This window comes from Myotis lucifugus, unplaced genomic scaffold, assembly GCF_000147115.1.
Source record: "Myotis lucifugus unplaced genomic scaffold, Myoluc2.0 scaffold_49, whole genome shotgun sequence".
NCBI lineage: Eukaryota > Metazoa > Chordata > Mammalia > Chiroptera > Vespertilionidae > Myotis > Myotis lucifugus.
Genome location: NW_005871097.1, coordinates 3,611,506 through 3,634,831, shown reverse-complemented (window position 1 = coordinate 3,634,831; position 23,326 = coordinate 3,611,506). Strand labels below are relative to the sequence as shown.

At 42.3% G+C, this 23,326-nt stretch overlaps 1 protein-coding gene across 1 annotated transcript in view; it reads right to left on the bottom strand.

The window, feature by feature from the left end:
• The window catches only part of CTPS2 (CTP synthase 2), a 103,484-nt gene that overhangs the window by 9,818 nt on the left and 70,340 nt on the right, over positions 1-23,326 (bottom strand). Inside the window, exons 14-16 of the mRNA XM_014455706.2 lie at positions 12,502-12,557; positions 9,902-9,998; positions 3,585-3,729 (exon numbers count right to left, since the gene is read on the bottom strand). Coding sequence (XP_014311192.1) covers positions 3,585-3,729; positions 9,902-9,998; positions 12,502-12,557 — 298 coding nt within the window. The remainder of the gene's footprint in view (positions 1-3,584; positions 3,730-9,901; positions 9,999-12,501; positions 12,558-23,326) is intronic.

Genomic DNA, 23,326 nt, shown 5'->3' with positions numbered 1-23,326 from the left:
TGTGTCTCTCTCACATTGGTGTCTCTCCCTCTCCCTTCCACTCTCTCTAAAAGTCAATGGAAAAAATATCCTTGGGTGAGGATTAAAAAAACAAGAAAAGAAAACTTACAAACAGATTTCTCCAGACTCCACTTATAACTTTTTCTTTTACTGATCCAGCTGCGTATGCTTATTCCATCACTGTAATAAATTTCAGCCGTGAGTGCAACTATATTCTGATTCCTTTTAGTGAATCATTGAATGTATGGGTGGTCTTGGGGGACCCCAAAAAATAAGACCCTTAGTTTGAGTTTTCATATAAGTTTTGTTTAGCTTTAAAAAGCCTAAAAAATACTCTCCTAAAACTGTTATGCATCTTGAACCTTCCACTAAAGTCTAAAACAAGATGGAATAGTTTTCATAATTGCTATCATTCTACACACAGTGGAGCAGCTGAGAATTTAGCTCACCAGCTCTAGATCCCAAAATGATATTATTTTTTAAAAATATTTTTTATTGATTTCAGAGAGGAAGAGAAGGATAGAAACATCAATGATGAGAATCATTGATCAGCTGCCTCCTGCACGCCCCCCACTGGGAATCAAGCCCACAACCCAGGCATGTGCCCATGACCGGAATCAAACCCGGGACCCTTCAGTCTGCAGGCCACTGCTCTATCCATGAGCCAAACCGGCTAGGGCTCAAAATGATATTCTTACTGCAACTTACCAGGCACTAAAAGATAAATGTTCCCCACACGGCAGAATGCTGGGGTTACAGCTCAGGTGGACTTGCTCAAAACCAAGGATTTTCACATTCTGTGTTTTAAAGATGTTGGCTATGCAGGTGTCATACAGTTAAATATCATGAGCCAATTTCTGGGGAAGGAAGTCATTATTCTAGAGTTCATATTCCTTGTCACATTTGTTTAGGATTGATAACTGACAGTAATCTTGTTTGACAGAAATATAGTCCCAATTCAGCTCACATTAGAGCCTGGCCATCAAAGCCATCATTTGCTTTTCAATGCTCACTAATGCCATGGAGGTGGCCAGAGAGGAGTTGAAATGCAAGGTTCCTCTGGAATCCTGGTGTCTGTCACTGGATTAATTCATGGTCACCATTCTTTTTGGAAACCCCCCTGCAAGGTGTCAAGATTAGACTAGACTATATCCATCCTCCCTACTATCTACATTTATTACTTTAATGGGTAATAAAAAAAACAAACCTGTGTGCCAGGGAGCCGGGGAGACAGAGATAAATAAGATGCTGGCTGCTCTTAAGGAAGCACCAGTGTGTGGCTAATACACAGGAATTCTCTGCCAACCATGGAAGTCTGTTAGTCTGTTGTAATACCAATATCAGCATCAGAGTTTTGTTAGGAGGATTTTCCTTCTCTCTGAGACATATTGTGTCTTGCTCAGGAGTCACTAGCAAGCAGTCACTTTTTTCAGAAACTACCACTGAGCTTACCCAGAAACCACCAGCCCCATGCGAGAATCAGCAGGCCATACAGCACACATGTGGGTAGGCCACACACCCAGATACCATTTGTATATTAATTAATGTTTGCAAACAACCAGATAGTTACGTTGAATTATTGGGTGAATTATTTCTCGCAGCCATCTAATTTGCTCCACTATCACCCTCCTTTCACATATGACCACTGAAATAATCTATATTTATAAAAGCCTAATATGCAAGTTGTCCTTTCGGGAGTTTGAGCAGGAGAACAGGAGTTCGATCGCTCACTATACCGTGCACTGACCACCAGGGGGTGGCGCAGAATGAAGGAAGGCCCTGGCCAGCAGCCAGGGAAGGGAGGCCCCGGCCAGCAGCCAGAAGGCCCCAATCGGCCCCGATCGCTGGCCAGGCCTAGGGACCCTACCCATGCACAAATTTCATGCACCAGTCCTCTAGTGGAGACAATAAAGTGGCTGAGAAGGGTCACAACACACATCCAACATGGGAACACACTGGAATCGCCAATCTGCTGTATAAGCCATGCAGCCTCAGAACCCTTCATCTTTGCATGAAATCTCATGCTGAACTATGCCACATGAGCCAGATAAAGTGGAGCTGCTTGGCTGGAGCAGGAAAGAGCCTGGAGCCCTCAGCCTGCTCTTCACAGCTGGCCAGACTCCAGCTCCATAAGGCACAGCATGAAAATGAGTGCACTGGTTCAAGAATGCAAGGAGTGATCATTAATTCGGTAAGACGTCTGACATGCAAAATATATAAAGCCTGCTCCCATATGAACTCACAGTTAAAGGAAATGCTAAGGAACTGTGAGCATCCCCTAGCAGGTAATGTGGCAAATAAACAGGCTTGTGTAACACAAGCACAGGCTTACACACCGTGCACCAATCCCAGCAGTCCTCAATTGCAATATCACAAGGGTTGTTTGCTAGAATGAGGGTCGGCACTGGTAATCTTCTAAATAATACATATCCAATTATTATGGTACTAACCCTAGGCATGGTGCTAACTTAGGTATAGTCTATAATTCTGGCTAGTTCTTTCCACTTTTAAAGTTATTATATATTCTTGGATGAGAAAATATAAAATATAAATTCTCACCAAACTAATACTTAAATGTAAAGAAATTTTAATGAAAATCCACAATGGATTATTTTACTCAAACCTGATTTCAAAAATCATTCTACAGGGGGGAACCAAGATGGCGGTGTAAGGTATAAACCTGTGGGTGCTGCCTCCCACAACAACACTGAAATTACAACTATAAGACAAAACAGCTATCATCCAGAACCACGGGAAAGCTGGCCGAGTGGAAGTTCTACAACTAGAAGGAAAGAAAGAAGCGCATTGAGACTGAGTAGGAGGTGCAGAGGCGCCAAGAACAGAGGTACGAAGGCAAGTGCGAGGCGGGCTGCACCTGGATGCGCGGTTTTTTTCAATCGGAAGGGGAGACGAACGCACTGAGCTCGTTTAAGGTGAGATTCTGAGGTCCCAGACTCCTACGGGGAGAAACTGGACTGTCGTGCAGCGGGTCGGAAAGCGAGGGTGGCTTTCTCGCAGAGCTGCTCGCAGGGAGCATTGTTGCCATGGGGGCGCGGGACTTGGGGACACAGAGACGCGAGTCATGGGGACACAGAGACGCGGAGTCGGAGTCGCGGAGATGCTGACGACAACCATTGCTGTTTGCTCCGCCCTGGTGATTCTCTGAGACCCTGCCCCACTCAATTTACATCCCCGCCCAAGCTGTGCCAGTGGCGCAAGGAACCACCTGCGTTTTTGCAGCCTATCCCAACAAACTGCAGCTGTGTCAGAGAGCTCCAAAACTTCCAAATCCCAAACAAAGAGGAGAAATCTGTTGAAATCGCTGTAGCTCCTGCTGGGTGGACCCACACAGTGGTTGACTTGGAGATCCAGGAGCCAGGGTACCCCTGGTCAGATACCAGATTTCAACTCCTCACATCCATAAGGGACACACTCAAGAAACAGACTCAGTGAGCACCTGTTTCTATCTCTCTCTCTCCCTCTCCCTTCCTCTCTTTGAAATCAATAAAAACATATTTTTAAAAAGTTTATGAGAAACCTAGAGTGTTGATAACCGCATCTTGGGTCATTGTTAAGCTGGTTACCTGGAGGACAGTTTGCATCCCTGTTGTAGGTAGGCATTCAGGTTCCCAGTTGCTGCAAGTAATAGTCCCAGGTATGGAGGGGAAGGCTTCATCGGCCTAGAAGAAAACTCAGGATGGAATTGGACACCAACAAAATAGGGGTGATCTGAAATGAGAACAATCATGATGTGATTGAAGCAAACACAAGAAATACTTTAAAGGTCTTATCTTTGAATCAGAAACTCATTCAATGATGAGATGATATTTAACTTATCATCATAGCCAGTTATTTTCATAGTCCATCTTCCCAGAATTTCAAATTACAAAACACATCTCACGAGATAAGAAATCCAACATTTTATTTGTAGAAGGTGGTATTAGAATAAGCAATGTTAAGCAAAAATTTTTGAACGGCAAGATGAGTTCTGCTTTCCCAAAATCTGCCTGCTTTTTTAAAAAATATATAATTTTTTATTGATTTCAGAGAGGAAGGGAGAGAGAGAGAGAAATAGAAACCTCAATGATGAGAGAGAATCATTGATCTATGGCCACACTGGGGATCATCAAGCCTGCAACCCGGACATGTGCCCTGACCGGGAATCAAACCGTAGCCTTCTGATTTAACCACTGAGCCACGCCAGCCAGGCAATCTGCCTGTTTTTGAAGGCCCTTCATAGACTTACATGGGCTCAATTCCATGGTACCCTTCACACTCTAGGCTAACTGTAGGACAAGTCTTTCTCTTAGATGGCTCCAGGCAAGGTAAGGGTCCCCTGGGAATGCAGCAAGTACAACTGCTTTTCTAGTCACAGCTTTAAGATGGGTATTAATCATAGATAGCACCATGAAACTGAACTCATATTTCAGTCTATGCCAACTTATCCCTTGTGATGAATGGTCTTTGAGTGATAAAAGGATGGCCTTTCAAACATGTTAACGGTGGTTATGGCTCAAGGTGACAAAAGTTTAAGTTTTTTTTTCTTCTTTATACTTTTCTGTATCATGTGAAGCTTTACAATAAGCATATATTACTTACATTACCAGGGTAGGAAATTAAGTGATTTTCATATTGAGGATTGTAAGAAGCCCCTATATGAGCAATTCAAGTTCTCCTAGATGTAATAACAGAAAAGTAGCTTTTCCCCACTACTTTTAACAGGAATCCCCTGTTTTGTAATAAGACTTAAACAGGCAACATTTCCAAGTCTGGATAGAAATTTTATAGGATTAAAAATTCCTCTTCCCAACTGGAACTCTCAAAAATACTATGTTTTTCCCATATTAGGGAGAAACTCCTAATTAGAGACTCGGCAACTCTTTAATCCCATAATTATTATAATATAGAGCATGGTCAGTGTGCTGTATTCCCTACTTTAAAAATAATTTAAATTGATATTGAGTTATATATCTCTATATATCTATATCTATATCTATCTATCTATCTATCTATCTATCTACGATAAAACAAGTTTTATAGGGGAAAGTAAATACAACTTTAAAGCTTTCAGAGAGATGTTTTATCAAATGATCTAAAAATCTAGTATGTAATTCAAAATCACAAATCCCCATCATTTGCCACTAGAGTCCCAAAGCTACTGTAGAGTAGTGAGGACATGATGATTGATTGCAAATGTCCATTCTTCTAAAATTATTTAAAGCTTTGCACCCTAGCTGGTTTGGCTCAGTGGATAGAGCATCAACCTGCAAACCGAAGGGTCCTGGGTTCAATTCTGGTCAAGTGCACATGCCAGGGTTGTGGGCTCAATCCCCAGTGGGGGGCGTGCAGGAGGCAGCCGATCAATGATTCTCTCTCATCATTGATGTTTCCATTTCTCTTTCCCTCTCCCGTCCTGTATGAAATCAATAAAAATATTTTTTTAAAAATAAAATAAAGCTTTGCTCTACAAAATGGTAGCCTCTAGCCACACATGGCTATTTTAATTTATTCAAATTAATTGAGCATGTTTCAATACTCAATAGTTACATATGGCTACCATACTGAACAGGGCAGAACACTGTATCATTGCAACAAGTTCTATTGCACAGCTCTGAGTCTACAAAAATCCAGTGTAGAATCCTCTACATCAGGGGTCCTCAAACTACGGCCCGTGGGCCACATGCAAATACAAATATTGTATTTGTTCCCGTTTTGTTTTTTTACTTCAAAATAAGATATGTGCAGTGTGCATAGAAATTTGTTCATAGTTTTTTTTTAAACTATAGTCCGGCCCTCCAACGGTCTGAGGGACAGTGAACTGGCCCCCTGTTTAAAAAGTTTGAGGACCCCTGCTCTACATCAAACATGTCAAACTCACGGCCTGCGGGCTGCATGCAGCCCACAACGAATATTTTTGTGGCCCAGCCAATATAACGGTATGTAAGAAACATTTTCATAAAAATTTCATAACTTCATTTTTACAATATCCTGTTATACATAATTATAGATATAAAAGCCTAAGCGACTGTTATGACCGAACAACCAGAATGACAGGTCGACCAGTCGCTATGACGTACACTGACCACCCAGGGAAGATGCTCAACACAGGAGCTGCCCCTTGATGGTCAGTGCACTCTCACAGCCAACCTCCCACAGCCACCTCCCACAACCCCTCCTCCCAGCCAGCCGGCCCCCCGATAGCCAGGCCAAGGAACCCCACCAAGGAACCCCACCCATGCACGAATTCGTGCACTGGGCCTCTAGTTATTAATAACGCTAATGACTGATTACTAGAATCGTGCTGCATTCCTTTCTCTTATGCGCATGCACATCATTTCTCTCCAGTAATACTATCAGCGAATATTTTAGAGCCGATGGCCACGTCATTAGTCTTGGACTGACTTGTTTTTGGTGTGCGCAACAGGAAATATTTCACTTTCGGAGAACAAGAAAAATAGGTTTATTTGCATTACATTTATTAATTTGTGTAGTTATTTAGTGTTTGGTAAGTTAATGTTCAAGAAAAAATATTAATTTTTATTAAAATGTTCTATGATTTTATGTTAACGATGACTCATTTATTTCAGCCCTTTGTATTCGGCATGTCTCTATTGAAATAAACCTACGTTTCTATGAAAATGGAAGCTTTTGTTTTTTTGCAGCCCACATAAAATTAAACCTTGTTTATTTGGCCCATGTTAGCCTTTGAGTTTGACATACTTGCTCTACTAGTTCATCACATCTAAGAAGAAACCTCCTTAAATTAGAGGGACACTTGGGAATGAAAGTTTGGTAGGGGAATGCCACCTTCTCTCAGGAATGTGTCCCCTTAAGAAAAGTAGAAGAGAAATCATCTACACTTAGAAAAGAAACTAAGCAGTGCAGCTTTAAATTTAAGATGCAATGAATCTTACAGCACAGCATCTAGTGATATCTTTGAAAGAAGCAGACAGTAATTGTGTTTTTGTACCATTGCAGACAGAAGCTGAATAATGGATCATGTCAGAGTCAGGGACAGAATATTTAAATGAATGGATCATTGCTCTGAATCACTTTATCCAAAAAATCCCCTATGCTAATATGAGGAAGGAGACTATAAAGTTTTTATTTTGGTGATGTTCTATCAGTCAAAGTATCTTTTAAATAATGCTCTTAATTGCTTTGAACCAAATTCTGACATTATACTAGTCTCAAGCTTTGTTGTTCCTTTTAGAATTGCTTTAGTAATATAGAAATTCAAGGATATGCTTCTAAGAGGCAGCTAATATCCAAATCTTCTGGAGAATTTTCCATAATAAAATCAATTCCCTGTGGTCAGCTTTTAAAAGTTGCAAGGTTTTACAGCAGCTCTCATTTCCTTTGCAACCCACATGAAATTTGCAATGGAAATCTAAAACTTTGTGATGAAAGAGACTTCTTATATTTGCTGAAAATAATGAAAACCAGGAGAATTAACAGAGAATAAATATTTGAACCAAGTAAACAAATAATAATCTGTTTAAGAAAGTCTCTGACCTCTCACATACATGCCAGTGATCCACACTATATAAATTCTAAATGATGGGCATTCCCATTAGAAAGACTATGGGAAATAAATTCTCATATTCTAATTCAAAACATGGATTGATAATCTTAAATTGAATGTCCAATGAAAACGAAGGAACAATAAAACCCCACAGGAGTGGTGGCAGGAGTCAATAACCTGGCCAGGTACTAACTGGATGGCCCTGGGCAGTTTACTTCTTTGCACACCGAGTCTCCTTCTCTGTAAGGTGGAAGTAACATCATTAGCCTTGTAATTTACATAAGGCATGCAGAGTCCTTAGCATGGGGGTCTTGTGAGAAGCATCTAGGAGTGCACACTAATGTCCATTGCTTTCCTTCTTTCAGGACACAGGTAACATACTATTAAGTTCAAAAATGCCTTTTCCAACTTCAACTCCCCTACCTCCTGGGGACTCCTGAAGTATCTTAACAGATTAGAGACAGAAAAGGAAGGGACAAAGGAATTTGAAACAAAGGATAGTGACATAGGCTAAGATGGAAAAAGAAGTAGGAAGTTAGAAGAGTAAGTAGTCCAGGTTATCTGGAGCCTAAAGGCTATAGGTGAAAAGGAAGGTTCTAGAAAATTATGCTACCACTTTTTAGAGTATCCTGTACATACTAAGCATTCAATAAGTGAGAGTGGTTTATACAACAAATTAGTGTCACATACATTGCACAGCCAGAGCTCTGTCCTTGTTATGAGTCACCACACCCTGGGACTAGGTGGTAGGGATGAGAATACAATCCCAACCAAAAGAGATCTTTCCAGAAATGGAATCTATAGGACTTAAGAACTGATTGCAAGTTGGGGGTATGAAGGGGCAAGGGAGCTAAATAAATCCAATTTCAAACCTGATGATCCGAAACAGTGGTTCCCAACCAGGGGCAAATGTGCCCCTCAGGGACATTTGGCAATGTCTGAAGATGTGTTTTAGTGTCAAAGCTTGGAGGGTGGTGCAGTGGTGCTACTGGCATCCAGTGGGTAGAGACCAGGGATGCTGTCAAATATCCAGCAGTGCTCAGATCAGCCCCCACCACAAAGAATTATCCTGTTCCACATGTCAGTGGTGGTGAGGGTGAGAAACCCTGGCACTACTTAAAAGTGTAAAAGCCATTCTTAGATCATGAACTGTACAAAAATAGTCAGCAGACTGAATCTGGCCCACCAGCCAAAGTCTGGCAAGCCCTGGGCTAGAAAATCAAGAGAGAGCTGGGACCAGCTGTAGGCATGAGCTTACCCTGTCTTTGCAGCTTCGAATGAGAACACTGTCCTCTGTCTTGTCACTAACACATGTATGGTTTGTGCCTATGCTCCTGAAGGGTGCCCCAGCCCAGCCACACCACTTCTTCAGTGATCTTCCTCAACAGAAGTCCAATTTCTTTGTTTGATCTCACTAAGAAGTCTGAATGCAGCCCTGCCCTAGTAGCTCAGTTGGTTAGAGCATCTTCCCAATATGCCAAAGTTGTGGGTTCGATTCCCCAGTGAGGGCACATACAAGAATCAACCAATGAATGCATAAATGAGTGGAACAATAAAATGATGTCTCTCTCTAAAAAACCAATAAATAATTTAAAAATATATATATATATTTTATTGGTTTTTTACAGAGAGGGAGGGAGAGGGATAGAGATTTAGAAACATCGATGAGAGAGAAACATCAATCAGCTGCCTCCTGCACATGTCCTACTGGGGATGTGCCCGCAACCAAGGTACATGCCCTTGACCTGAATCGAACCTGGGACCTTTCAGTCCGCAGGCTGACGCTCTATCCACTGAGCTAAACCAGTGCTGGTTCAATAAACAATAAATAATTTTAAAAAATAAGTCTGAGTGCAGCAACTGGCCCACACTTGACCATGGAACATGAGCAATAGGGAAAAGCAGACACTAGGTGAAATGAGGGGCCAGGTCCCACACACAACAGATGTCAATACCAGTCACCAATAGTGAGACGGCACTGGGCCATTCTCCCTCAAAGGAGAAAGTAAAGAAAAATACTACTCAACAGTAGGCTGCCTGCCTTCCCCAGAGTGCCTAACCTAGATGCTGACAACAAGAGAACAGGGTAAGGATGGTAAGGAAGCATACTACTGATAGAACTTGTAGAACAATACATCATTGTATGGCACATTCATACTAACAGGCCCAAAATGATTAGGATTACAAGCGGTCTGTTTTTTCACATACTTTATACTTAGCTGCATACTTTCTATTTAGTTGAAAATTTATTTCAAAGGAGAGAGGAAAAGAAAGAGACCAAATAAAATGGGTATCAAGTTACAGCTTCATATGTCTATGGATAAAAAAAAAGATGTTAGCTCAACAGAAAAATTCAAAAATGAAGAGCCCACTTACTTGCCAGTTCAATGATTTCCATCCTCTCCCCGTCAACATCCTGACCTACAAAATTTAAGTCACTCTGCTCAAATTGGTTGACCAAGGTAGGGTTCACCTGGAAAAAAACAAAAAATTAAATGTCTTTGGGCAGCAGAGTAATACAGACATATCAGCTTATTAAAAGGGCCTACATCAACTGGGTGGGTTTTCCATTTCAGTGATGTTCTAACCAGTAGTTAATTTCTATATTCAACCTATTTTTAAACTCATGGTGAATCTGAGAAACAGTCTAATCATAGACCTTAAATGTGGAAGGCCCACGTTCTCTCACCCAAAGATGAGATTCAAAAAGTAGGACTGCGAAACAGACATTTTTTTTTTATTTGAGACCTTGAGACCAGCTATTTATAGCCATCCCCATATCTGCTTCTTGCCAGGAGTTATGTGAAAATTTAACTCTCTCTCCAAATCACAAATCTGCTTGAGGACTGAAACCATCTTATTTACCCTGTGACTAACACCAATGCTTTATTTACATTTAGTTACATAAAAGCTCTAAAAATAAGCTTGGAGTAAGTTTTCTACTAAAATACTGGTTATAGATGACAACTTGATGACCTGGTTCACAGCCCCTTCCCTCACTCATCTCATAGCTTTTCCCCATACTTTTCAACCTCTCCTTCACAAAAAGCACTTCCTCATCTAAAACCAAAGTGGGGTCCCACTTATCCTTCTCAGTCTTAACCACATATGCTTTTATTTTGTTTTGTTTTTTCACACTGGGCTAGTTCTCAGAATTTGTAAACTTTTCTCCCTTTTTTAACTGCTTTATTGAGATATAATTCATATACCTTACAATTCACCTATTAAAAGTGTACAACTTGCCCAGCTGGCATGGCTCAGGGGTTGAGCGTCAACAATGAACCAAGATGTCATGGTTCAATTCCCTGTCAGGGCACATGCCCAGGTTGCGGGCTGGATCCCCAGTATGGGGTGTGCAAGAGGCAGCTGATCAATGATTCTCTCTCACCATTGATGTTTCTATTTCTCTCTCCCTCTCCCTTCCTCTCTGAAATCAATAAAATTATATTAAATTTTAAAAAGTGTACAACTCGCCAAAACCGGTTTGGCTCAGTGGATAGAGCATCGGCCTGCGGACTGAGGGGTCCCAGGTTCAATTCCGGTCAAGGGCATGTACCTGGGTTGCGGGCACATCCCCAGTAGGAGATGTGCAGGAGGCGGCTGATCGATGTTTCTCTCTCATCGATGTTTCTGACTCTCTCTCTCTCCCTTCCTTTCTGTAAAAAAATCAATAAAATATATTTTTAAAAAATAAATAAATAAATAAATAAATAAAAAGTGTACAACTCAATGGTATATAGTATATAGGTTTCAACCATCACCACAATCAATCCAAAATATACCCTGCACCCTCTAACCATCACCCCTCAACCCCCACCTCATCACCCTCACCATAGTCCTACCAACCACTAATCTACATTCTTTCTCTTTATATTTGTGTATTCTGGGCACTTCATATTAATGGAATTACACAGTATGTGGTTTTTTGTAACTGGCTTCTTTTCACTTAGCATAATGTTTTCTAGGTTCATCTATGTTACAGCATATACCAACATTTCTTTTTATTGTCAAATAATATTCATTGTATGAATACATCACATTTTATTTTTCGTTCATTAGCTAATGGACATTTGGGTTGTTTCCACTTTTTTGGCTATTGTGAAAAATGCTGCTGTAATAATTTGTGTACAAGTTTTTGTGTAGATGTATATTTTCATTTCTCTTGGTTAATTACATAGAAGTAGAATTGCTAGGTCATATGGTAACTCTGTGTTCAACCTTTTGAGGAACTGTTAGATCCTTTTCCAAAGTTGCTCAACCATTTTACATTCCCACCAGCAATGCATGAGAGTTCCAATTACTCTACATCCTCACCGACACTTGTTATTATCCATCTTTTGATTATAACTATCCTAGTGGGTGTGAAGTGGCTTTGATTTGCATTTCCCGGATGACAAACAATGTTGAGCATCTTTTCATTTCCTTATTAGCCATCTGCATATCTTTTTTTGGAGAAATGTCTATTGAGATCCTTTGTCATTATTTATAATGAAATTGTAAGAATTATTTATATGTTCTAGATACAAGTACCTTGTCTGATACATGATTTAATGTGTAATTCTTCTTATTTGTTATCTTATATTTTGTCTTCTCCAATTAGAATATAAGCTCCCCAACAGGAGGGAGACCAGGGGTGTCTTTCATCTCCAGTGCATATCAGATGCAAAATAAGTATGAAGAAATTAATGGCCACACTATTGTATACATAGTAGTTCTTGTACCTTCTAGCCACCACTTAGGCAAAGCAGATCAATAGTTTTTTATCCCACCAGTTAGGCCAGTTCCCAATGGAAATAAGACGAAAAATGGCCCACACTCAGCAAATTATTTTCCACTATTGGTAGCCTATTCAGCATCCATTCCCACCAGTCCTCCCTCAAAACAGAGCCCTGGGCTTGTTCTGGTATCTACTCTACCCCCACATGACCCATGGACTAAGCATCTATATTCCACAGTAATTCAGTGTGAAAGCATACCTCATATCGATGTCTGTGTCTTTCTTCTATAAAAGGAACATCACCATAAAGTTTCCCTGTAACAATACAAGAGTGAAATTAATATTGGAGTAATCAGCTTTGGAACCACACCCATGGCTTATGTGTGGAATCTCTTTAATGTCTATCAGAGGCCTAAAAATGAACTAGATTTCAGATAGTGACCTAGATTTTCTTCTCTTACAATACAGGATGGCAATCACTTCTTTGAAACCCGGAAGCAATTCTCAAGTAAGCCATCACATTGCATAAAGGGAAGAAAGCCCGCTGTTACTCCAGTCTCCTGCTGACTCCAGCAGATGTTCCCTCCTTTTATACACTTACCTGCAGGACTGAGAGACCGAGTAACATCCACACTATCGCTTCTGTGCAGATTCATAACGGGGCTCATTTTACAAAAGAAGAAAATGAAACCAAAGGAAGAGAAACAAAACCAAAAAACTTGCCCAAAGCTCTGCCCTGCTGGCAGCACAGTGCGGCCTTGAGCCCAGGCCTCCTCCCACCTGGCCCAATGCTTTCTCCACTACACATTTTCACACAGTACTGGCGACAATGCTTTATATCCCACCTTAAAAATATGCCTGTCCTTTGAGTCTAAAATTCGACCTCTAAAAATTTACCCCAGAAAATAGAAATGAGGACAGAGATTTAACCACGAATATGCTCACTCCTGTTATTTAACAGAGAACAACTGGAAACAAGCTGAGCATCAGGAATCGAGGACTGCTGGATTAAACGAGCATGTCTATACCAAGGTTCTTTTTTTAAAAATATATATTTTTATTGATTTCAGAGAGGAAGTTTACAGGGAGATAGAAACATCGATGAGAGAGAATCATTGATGGGCTGCCTCCTGCACGTCCCCCCATTGGGGATGGAGCCCGAAACCCGGACATATATACCCTGAGCGGGAATCAAACTGTGACCTCTTGGTTCATAGGTCAACGCTCAACCACTGAGCCACCTGGCCAGGCTATATCAAGGTTCCTAATCAGGAGTGCGTGGCTGAGAATCACATGTGGGGCTTCTTATTAAACATGCCTCTGTCGCTGCAAGTGCTGCAGCCCAGGGCAGCATCTTGGGCATGACCTATTTGGCCATGGGCATGATGATCAGTGGGATAGCCAGTGCCCACAGTGTCAGGTGGATAGGAGTCCATCACCAGACGCCTCTCAGGAACAGGCCCCACTGGGGCAGGAGGAGAAGCAGGATGGCCCAAGCGCCAAGTGGGTTCTAGCACTGGAACAGTCGGAGGGGCCAACGACGACTCCCTCAGTGCCAGCCCTCATGATGCAGGCCCCAGGCACACAGCCAAGAGACGAGAGAACCTGCCAACAGTGCTGGAACGCATCGTCAAAGCCCAACAGAACTGGGAGCAGTGCTCAGTTAAACAGGCAGGGGATCATCACACGCTCCCAGATGTCATGAAGTGTGGAACAGGATGTTTGCGATTTTAACTTGGATGAAGAAAATGCAAATTGGTTGTATTCTCATGTGACTCCGTATGATCAGTTACTGTGACTGAAATTCTATTTGCAATTCTATCCATATAGACTGAACTCTCTGGTGATGGTGTTAATGGCAGTGAGTATTTAGGTATATGTTCTAGAAAAAAAACACGAACAGGAATAGTGGAGGCAGGGAGCTCCTTTGAGAGAACTACAGCGTGCCATGCGGGAGTGGGGGGGCGGTAGGGGGGGAATTCAAGACAGAGCCTTGGTAGTCGAACTATCAGTTCATAAAAAATAAAAGGAAAAATGGAAAATAACAGCACGGTAATGCCCAGCTGGAAAAATGGAAGCATATCTATCATCATGAAGTTACAGTAAAAAGTGGCTGAAAGATTTGGACCTAATTTTGAGAGGATTCCTTATGACCTCTGACTTTGTGATTGACCTTTTCCTCCTATAGTCCAAAATCTCTTCCCTGTCTCCTTCATTACAACAGATGGCTTAGCAAATTCAATGACAGCGCCTGCCAATATTAACAGAGATGGTGAGGAAATTGGCAGAAATCTACAAATTAAGATATAAGGAATTACACGTTAATTCATTGGGACTAGCAGGATATCATGTGAACTTTGAAACTGGCCTACGCCTGCTGCCAGGCTTAAGGGAAACTGTGTTTGCTAAGAGATCTCAGGTAACAGGAAGAGGGAGGAGGTAGAGTGGCTCTGGAGCCAGACTGCCCGGCTTTAAACTCCACTACACCATTTAGTGGCTATGTGGCTTGGGCAAATTTACTTTGCCTCTCTGCCTCAGCTTCCTCAACTGTAAAATGGGGACTATGATAGTCTGTAGTTCGTAAGGCTGTTGGAAGGATTAAATAAATCAAAACATGTGAAGTGCTAGAACAGTAAGTGAACCATGAGATTGCTACTGTTATCTCTAGACTATGAGATCCAAACAGAAGCTGGAACAGAAGCTCTACAAGATAACAGACAAGATAGGGACCCGTTCTCTCAATTTTTGAGTGCCTAACCCATAAGCAGTCACTCAACAAATATTTGTTGAATGAATGAGGAAATATATATATATTTTTTATATGGTATATAATGAATCATGTTTTCAGAACTTTGAAAATGTTACTTTCTGCATTCAAAATCTATCTTGATCACTTACAAATCTATGAAGAATGAATTTACAAAATTAAACCATTGCCATATCCATGAAAAAGGACAAAAATGAAAGTTTCCTTTAAAACCTTATGTTGAGCCCTCGCTGGTTTGGCTCAGTGGATAGAGCCTCAGCCTGTGGACTAAAGGGTCCCAGGTTCAATTCCAGTCAAGGGCACATGCCCAGGTTGCGGGCTCGATCCCCAGTAGGGGGCGTGCAAGAGGCAGATGATTAATGATTTTCTCTCATCATTAATGTTTCTATCTCTCTCTCCCTCTCCCTTCCTCTCTGAAATCAATAAACATATACTTTAAAAAAATTTAAAACCTTATGTTGAGAATCAGCTCCGAATGTTACCAGTTCAGTTCTATTTGAAAACAAAATAAAATTAAAAATGCTCATTCCAGCACCCTTGCACCAGGGATTCTGATTTGGTTACTCTTAGGAGAGTGCCCGGGCATGTGGGTTTTTACAAAGCACCATGAGTGACTCCCCATGCATTCCCAGTTAGGAACCACTGATCCACACTGTCACCAAAAGTGCTATAGGAGGACAATCAATGACAAGGCAAGATGTTAGATACTGCTGTTTGGAGAATGCATCTAGGTATGGAGTGAAAAGACTGAGAGGTAAATACACCATGTCCTTATGAGAGGTTTTCTGAGGGATTTATTGAGCACACATGCCATGCTATAATCCTACACACAGGGGAAATCCTCAGCAACAAAACAAGACAGTCTTCCTTTCTGTCCTAGTCTTTTTGAAGATAAAATAAAATGCAACAGAGATTAACTGCATATAAGCTCAATGTTCACTTAAAAAGCAAGTGTCAGCAAAACTTTAGAGACAGACAACTGATAGAAGTCTTAGGACCTAGGAAATACTCCCAATGTAGGCAACAAGACACCAATAATGCGTATAATAGGGTTATCAGAAACAAAAACACTGCCCTGGCTGGTTTGGCTCGGTGGATAGAGCGTCGGCCTGCGACTGAAGGGTCCCAGGTTCGATTCTGGTCAAGGGCATGTACCTTGGTTGCGGGCACAGCCCCAGTGGGGGGGTGCAGGAGGCAGCTGATGGATGTTTCTCTCTCATTGATGTTTCTTACTCTCTGTCCCTCTCCCTTCCTCTCTGTAGAAAATCAATAAAATATATATATTTTTAAAAAACACTGCCAAATTATGCCATATGCTTCTCGAATTCGTTACTGGGTAGAATTCGTTACTGGGTAGAATTTGTTACTGGATATATATATGTATATACATATGTATATATACACAGATATACACATATATATGTATATACATATATATGACAGAATCTATCCAGTATATCTAATATCTATATATATAAAAGCCTAAGCGACCATTACAACTGAACAACCAGAACGACTGGTCGACCAGTTGCTATGACGCGCACTGACCACCAGGGGGCAGATGCTCAACACAGGAACTACCCCTGTTGGTCAGTGCGCTCCCACAGCCAACCTCCTGTGGTCCCTCCCCCCCCACCGGCCGGCCCCAATAGGCCCCGATCAGGGGGCCAGCTGGCCAACCTCCCGAGGTCCCTCCCCCTGACCGGCTGGCCCTCCGATAGGCCTTGATCGCAGGCCAGGCCAAGGGACCCCACCCATGCCTCTAATATATATATATGAGAGAGAGAGAGATCGTGGAAGGAGGGGTGAAACAGAGACACATTGATGTAAGAGAGACACATGGATTGGTTGCCTCCCGCATGTGCCCTAATCAGGGTGGGGGATCGAGCCTGCAACCGAGGTACGTGCCCTTGACTGGATTCAAACCCAGCATCCTCCAGTCAGCAGGGCCGATGCTCTATCCACTGAGCAAAACTGGCTAGGGCTATAATATGTTTTTAACCCATTAATGGTCCTGCTCACCCCCACCTTTGTGTTAGCAATCCTAGCAACTGAACCTGATTTATTTTTCTTTTCTTCTCAAAGTCAAAAATTTCCCCCCAAAAAGCTATGCAAGGTAAAACATGGAAACAAACCAAATGTCCATGGCAGATGACAGAATCCCAAGAGGCTGCCCAGGGTACAGACATTTGGTATATCTGGTGTACATAGCATTGGCAGACACGTTTTAAATTTTTAAATAAGTTACCAACATTTAAAAATCAAATCTCTACTAAAAATCCCAATTCCCATATTCTCTTGAAAATTTACAATGTTGTGATAGTGAATCCACAGTTCTTCATGCAACTATCAGTTGTAGCAGTTACTCCTTTGATGGGGCAAGTGCATGTCAATTTGTCAATTTGCCTCAGTCCCCACCACTCCCTGTTGCCTCTTTCTCTTTTAAAAAAATATTTTATTGATTTTTTAGAGAGAGGGAGATAGAGAGATAGAAACATCGATGAGAGAGAATCATCCATCAGCTGCCTCCTGCATGCCCCCTACTGGGGATCAAGCCTGCAACCAAGGTATATGACCTTGATTGGAATCGAACCCAGGACACTTCAGTCCACGGGCCGACGCTCTATCCACTGAGCCAAAACGGTCAGGGTCCTGTTTCCTATCTAACCCTAAGGCCCCAATCAGTAGCTGCCACTGATTGTTGAGCTTAGGCTGTGGCATTTCTCATACCTGGATGTTTGACACGTTTACATTCCCTACCTGGTCCTATTGGTCCAGCTGCTCAGTACAATGTTGATTCAGTGCTTGTATCTTGCCTCAAGCCAAAAACATGGTTTCAGAATGCCTTTCAGAAGCCAGGGATGGGGTCTTTACTTTCTGCACCCCTGCTCTCCTCCCACAAGACACTTCTCTTGAAACCTGAGAAACTGTCTCAGGGCTCTCGGCACAAGGACGCTTTGAGCTCTGGAAGCTGTTAGTTTTTGCCATTCCCCTCTTTGATTAAGGTCCAGCCATTCGGCATAGTGAAGCGGTCAAGAATTCAGGCTCAGAAATAAGCTCAGGACTAGCATTCTAGCAAGTGAACTTAACCTTCCTAAGATTCCCTTCTCTCATGCAAAATGAAGCTACGTCCTGGGGACATTGACAGGAACAACTGAAATGATATATATAATATCTTAATTTTAAAAAATATATTTCTTATTGATTTCAGAGAGGAAGGGAGAGTGAGAGAGAGATAGGAACATCAATGATGAGAGAGAATCATTGATCAGCTGCCCCCTGCATGCCCCACACGGGTTCGAGCCTGGGCATGTGCCCTGACTGGGAATGGAACTGTGACCTGCTGATTCATAGGTCAATGCTCAACCACTGAGCCAAGCCAGCCGGCCTACATAATACCTTAATTACTGGTGCTTAGAAAGTGAGTAAGGCCAGCCACAATGTTTCATCTTCATTTATTACTTTTGGATTTTAGTTATCATTCCTTTAAATTTTATAAAACATCGCATTTCAAATATCTAAATTCCTCCCCTTTCCCTAATTTTATTTTTTATAATCTGCTCTTACTTCAATTTTCTAGTATCAAAATGCTAACTTTCTACTTTAAAAATGCTAGTCCTTGCCTTTAGTTCTACATTGCAAAGTTACCCTCTTTTTCATTGTTTGTATCTCTCCTCCCCCTCTCCCCCCATTTAGTATGTTTATCCTAGTTTTAACATCTCTTTTCTTACATTTTCTGTATTCTTCTGCTAGTCCATCTTAGGAGGTGGGGAGCAAGGTAAAGGGGCTATCTGCTCCCCCTCTCCTCGGGCTCATCCCTTCTCCCTTCCCACTGCCCTAGTGGGACCCCACTTTCAATACTAGGTCACTAACTGAAGTTTACCCTGAGCTTTGGGAGAATCACAGGTCAATACAATAAACCCTTCACATTTATGATCCTAGTAGCCACACTTGAATAGTGCTTTTTCTGTTCCAAGCACTGTGCTGAAGACCTACATATATGACTGATTTAATTCTCATGTGAAACTCATGAGGCAGGTGCTATTCTTACGTCTCTTTTACAGATATGGAAACTGAGGCATAGCAGCTAAGGCCTCTGATGGGACAGTGTGGTCCCAGGGGCTAGGCTGCTAACCACTCCACTAGCTCCCCTGGGTGAAGTACTCAGGACAGTGTTAGTCCAGTAAGGGAAACATAAATGCTATCTGTTATGACTAAAGGAGCTACGTCTAAGACCTATGAACTCCCATATTAACAAATACACATTAGCCCAGCTGGGTGTGGCTCAGCGGTTGAGCGTCAACCTATGAACCAGGAGGTCACAGTTCAATTCCCAGTCAGGGCACATGCCCAGGTTGCGGGTTCAATCCCCAGTGGGGGGCATGCAGGGGGCAGCCAATCAATGATTCTCTCTCATCATTGATGTTTCTCTTTCTCCCTCTCCCTTCCTCTCTGAAATCAATAAATATATATATTTTTTAAAACACCAAATACACATTAGCAAATGGTTTTCCCAGCAAAAGGCAGGACAAAGCCGTGGAAAAAAAGAGCCACTCTGCAGTGTGGCCTGTCCACGGGGAGGCAGCAGGCTCGCTGCTGGCACACTGTCAAAGGCCCCATGATCTTTTCGAATTTGTGTCTCAGCACGACAAATTGCCGTGGCATAGACCTTCGGCACCCCTACATCCCTGGTGACCTCTTTTAAACTGTTTTGTAAATCACCTCATTAACCCAGCCAAGACTTTCTGCAAGGTATGTTTTTTTCCCCTTAAGCTTCCCAAGAATCTAATTACACCAGGAACTAGAAACTGTTTTTCTCTATCAATGCTTCGATAAGAGATAAGAAAGCAAAAACGATTTTTCCAGCCCATGAAAATTTGTCTCCCTATATCCCTATTTCTTTCAGTTCTTTCAAATGTGAGATTGAACCACTCTGAATTTCCAATACCATGAATTTTACCCAGCTCATTAACACTGGGACCACTCAGTACCCTCTTGCCTCTGTGTTCTCAGAACAAAAACCTTGTTCTTTTACAGTAAAGTAGAACCTAGAGTTTAGTCAAGTCCTCTTCCTTCTTTTTTGAAAATATATTTTTATTGATTTCAGAGAGGAAGGGAGAGGGAGAGAGAGATAGAAACATCAATGATGAGAGAGAATCATTGATCAGCTGCCTCCTGCACGCCCCACACTGGGGATCGAGCCTGCAATCCAGGCATGTACCCTGACAGGAATCGAACCATGACCTCCTGGTTTATAGGTTGACGTTCAATCACTGAACCACACTGGCCGGGCAAGTCCTTCTCATAAGAAAACTAGAGGCCTGATGCACGAAATTCATGCAAGAGTAGGCCTTCCTTCCCTGGGCTGCTGGCACCAGCTTCCCTCCGGCACCGGGGACCCGGGCTTCCCTCACAGCCCTGGCTTCGTCCGGAAGGTCGTCCAGAAGGACATCCAGTCTAATTAGCATATTATACTTTTATTATTATAGATGCAAGGAAGATCCCCAAAAGGAATGAAGTCTTGTTCTAAAACATTCAATTTCTACCTTCTGAATCCAGCTGGCTGTGCTGGCCTTCTGCACTCTAGACTCTGCCACACTGCCTGTGGCATCGCCCAGAGGAGCTCTCCCAGCTTCGTCTGCCAGGTGACATCTGCCAGTGCCAAGTCAATTCTCTGTCTTCACTGTCACCTGCCCTGAGATGAGGATTATTATCTCAGAATTCTGAATGGGAAATCACCAGAATCTGGTCTCGTGTGTCCAGTGCCCTGCAGGGGGCTCCTGGCTCCTTCCAGTATGTCCTGGTGTTCCGTCCTCCACATGTCTGGGCACCCCTAAAGGGCAAATGACATCCACTCACTTTTAACGATGCCCCCTCCTGCCCAGCTCAGCACAGGGCTCGGGGGCTGGCCCTTTCCCTTCTATGCCTCCCGGAGCCCTCAGGGCTCCTCTGCACCCTTCCACCCCTGGCATTCCTCTGTTTCTAAAGGCAAGGGCTCCCTACCCATTTGGATGCTGATTTGGAGGGCAGAGTTATACAAATTGCATGTGGAATTCAGACTGCTTTAAATTGAGTTTACTCTAGCATTTCTACCAGCGCACATACACCAGAGTGTGCTGTATTCAAACACGTTACCTGACTGATCCAAAAAACATGTTCTTTCTGGTAGGTGGCACTTTGGTTTGAAAACCACACTTGGCACAGATAAAGACTTGCTTCCATTCCAGGGCAAGTCGTGGCAACACGTCTGGGAACTGACCAAAAAAATGTAAGCCTGGTGCCTGTAACACTTTGGAAACACATCAAACAAGTTGTCAGTTGTCCCCTGAATGAGCTCTGAACCTTGTCTGAATTGCTTTGTACTCTCTTATCTTCCCATCTCTCATGCTCAGCTGAGCCACAGGCAAAACGATCAAGTTTACTTTTGGAATCTTAAAACCCTCCCATAAAAATGTTCCTCGGTGCCCTCTCTCCCCTCTCACCTGAGCCTGACCCCCTTCATCTCTAGCCACACTTCATTCTAGATTTCTCGCTCTTCAAAGTACCCTTACTTTTTTGTAATGTATTTTTATTGATTTTACAGAGAGGAAGGGAGAGGGATAGAGAGTAGAACATCGATGAGAGAGAAACATCCATCAGCTGTCGCACACCCCCTACTGGGGATGTGCCTGCAACCAAGGTACATGCCCTTGACCAAAATTGAACCGGGGATCCTTCAGTCTGAGGGTGGACGCTCTATCCACTGAGCCAAACCGGTTAGGGCTCAAGTACCCCTACTTTTCAAAAGTCATCTAATGAGTTAATCAACCAAATAAAGGTGTCACTATAAGGGGATAAGTCCTACCAATTACGTTCCCATCTAAAATATGGGGTGTTTTTTTCAAATTGAGGTATAATTTACATGCAATAAAATATACATATCTGAAAGGTAAAGAAGCATTTAACAACTGTAAAATGTGTGTTTTGATAGTTACATTTTAGAGCAGCGGTTCTCAACCTGTGGGTCGCGACTCCTTTGGGGGGTCGAATGACCCTTTCACAGGGGTCGCCTAAGGCCATCGGAAAACACATATATAATTACATATTGTTTTTGTGATTAATCACTATGTTTTAATTATGTTCAATTTGTAACAATGAAAATACATCCTGCATATCAGATATTTACATTATAATTCATAACAGTAGCAAAATTACAGTGATGAAGTAGCAACGAAAATAATTTTATGGTTGGAGGTCACCACAACATGAGGAACTATATTAAAGGGTCGCGGCATTAGGAAGGTTGAGAACCACTGTTTTAGAGAGTGAATGTAATGGTGGGCTGTGGAGCCAAGGTCATGTGTTCCAGTAGAGAATAGAAACTATGTGAGCAGGCCTGTTCTGACCACCCACTGACTGTGAGCCACTTCATGGCTCTCCTTTCCTCAGCTGAAAAATAGAGGTTGGATCAAATGACTTCTGAAAGCCCTCTTGGCCTTATTCTGTCACTAAATAAGATTATTTAGGCAGCAAGTGGACAAGTGGGGAGGTGTCCTTGAACCCTCTTCAGGAGGGTAGCAGCCTTTGTGGGTGTGCTTCACTCAGCCTGTGCTTCTTCTGTTTAGATCAGGGTCGAGCAAACCTTGGCAACCTTGAGGCAAAACAGGATTCCCCTAACTCTTTTTGTTCAGCCCTTGGACTGAGAATGGCTTTACATTTTCATATGATTGAAAAAAATCAAAAGAAGAACATTTCATGCCCAGCTGGTGTGGCTCAGTGGTTAAACATCGACCTATGAACCAGGAGGTCATGGTTTGATTGCCGGTCAGGGCACAGTCCTGGGTTTCGGGCTCAATCCTCAGTTGTGGGGCATGTAGGTGGCAGCCAAATAATGATTTTCTCTCATCGTTGATGTTTTTATCTCTCTCTCCCTCTCCCTTCCTCTCTGAAATCAATAAAATATATATATATATATATATATTTTTTTTTTTTTTTTAAATATATTTTATTGATTTTTTCACAGAGAGGAAGGGAGAGGGGATAGAGAGTTAGAAACATCGATGAGAGAGAAACATCGATCAGCTGCCTCCTGCCCATCTCCCACTGGGGATGTGCCCGCAACCCAGGTACATGCCCTTGACCAGAATCGAACCTGGGACCCTTCAGTCCGCAGGCCGACGCTCTATCCACTGAGCCAAACCGGTCTCGGCTTTTTTTTTTTTTAAATATATTTTTTTTAAAAGACTATTTCATGATGCATGAAAATGCCATGAAATTCAAACTTCAGTCCCCATAAATAAAGGTTTATTAAAACACAACCTCGCTCATCCATTTACAT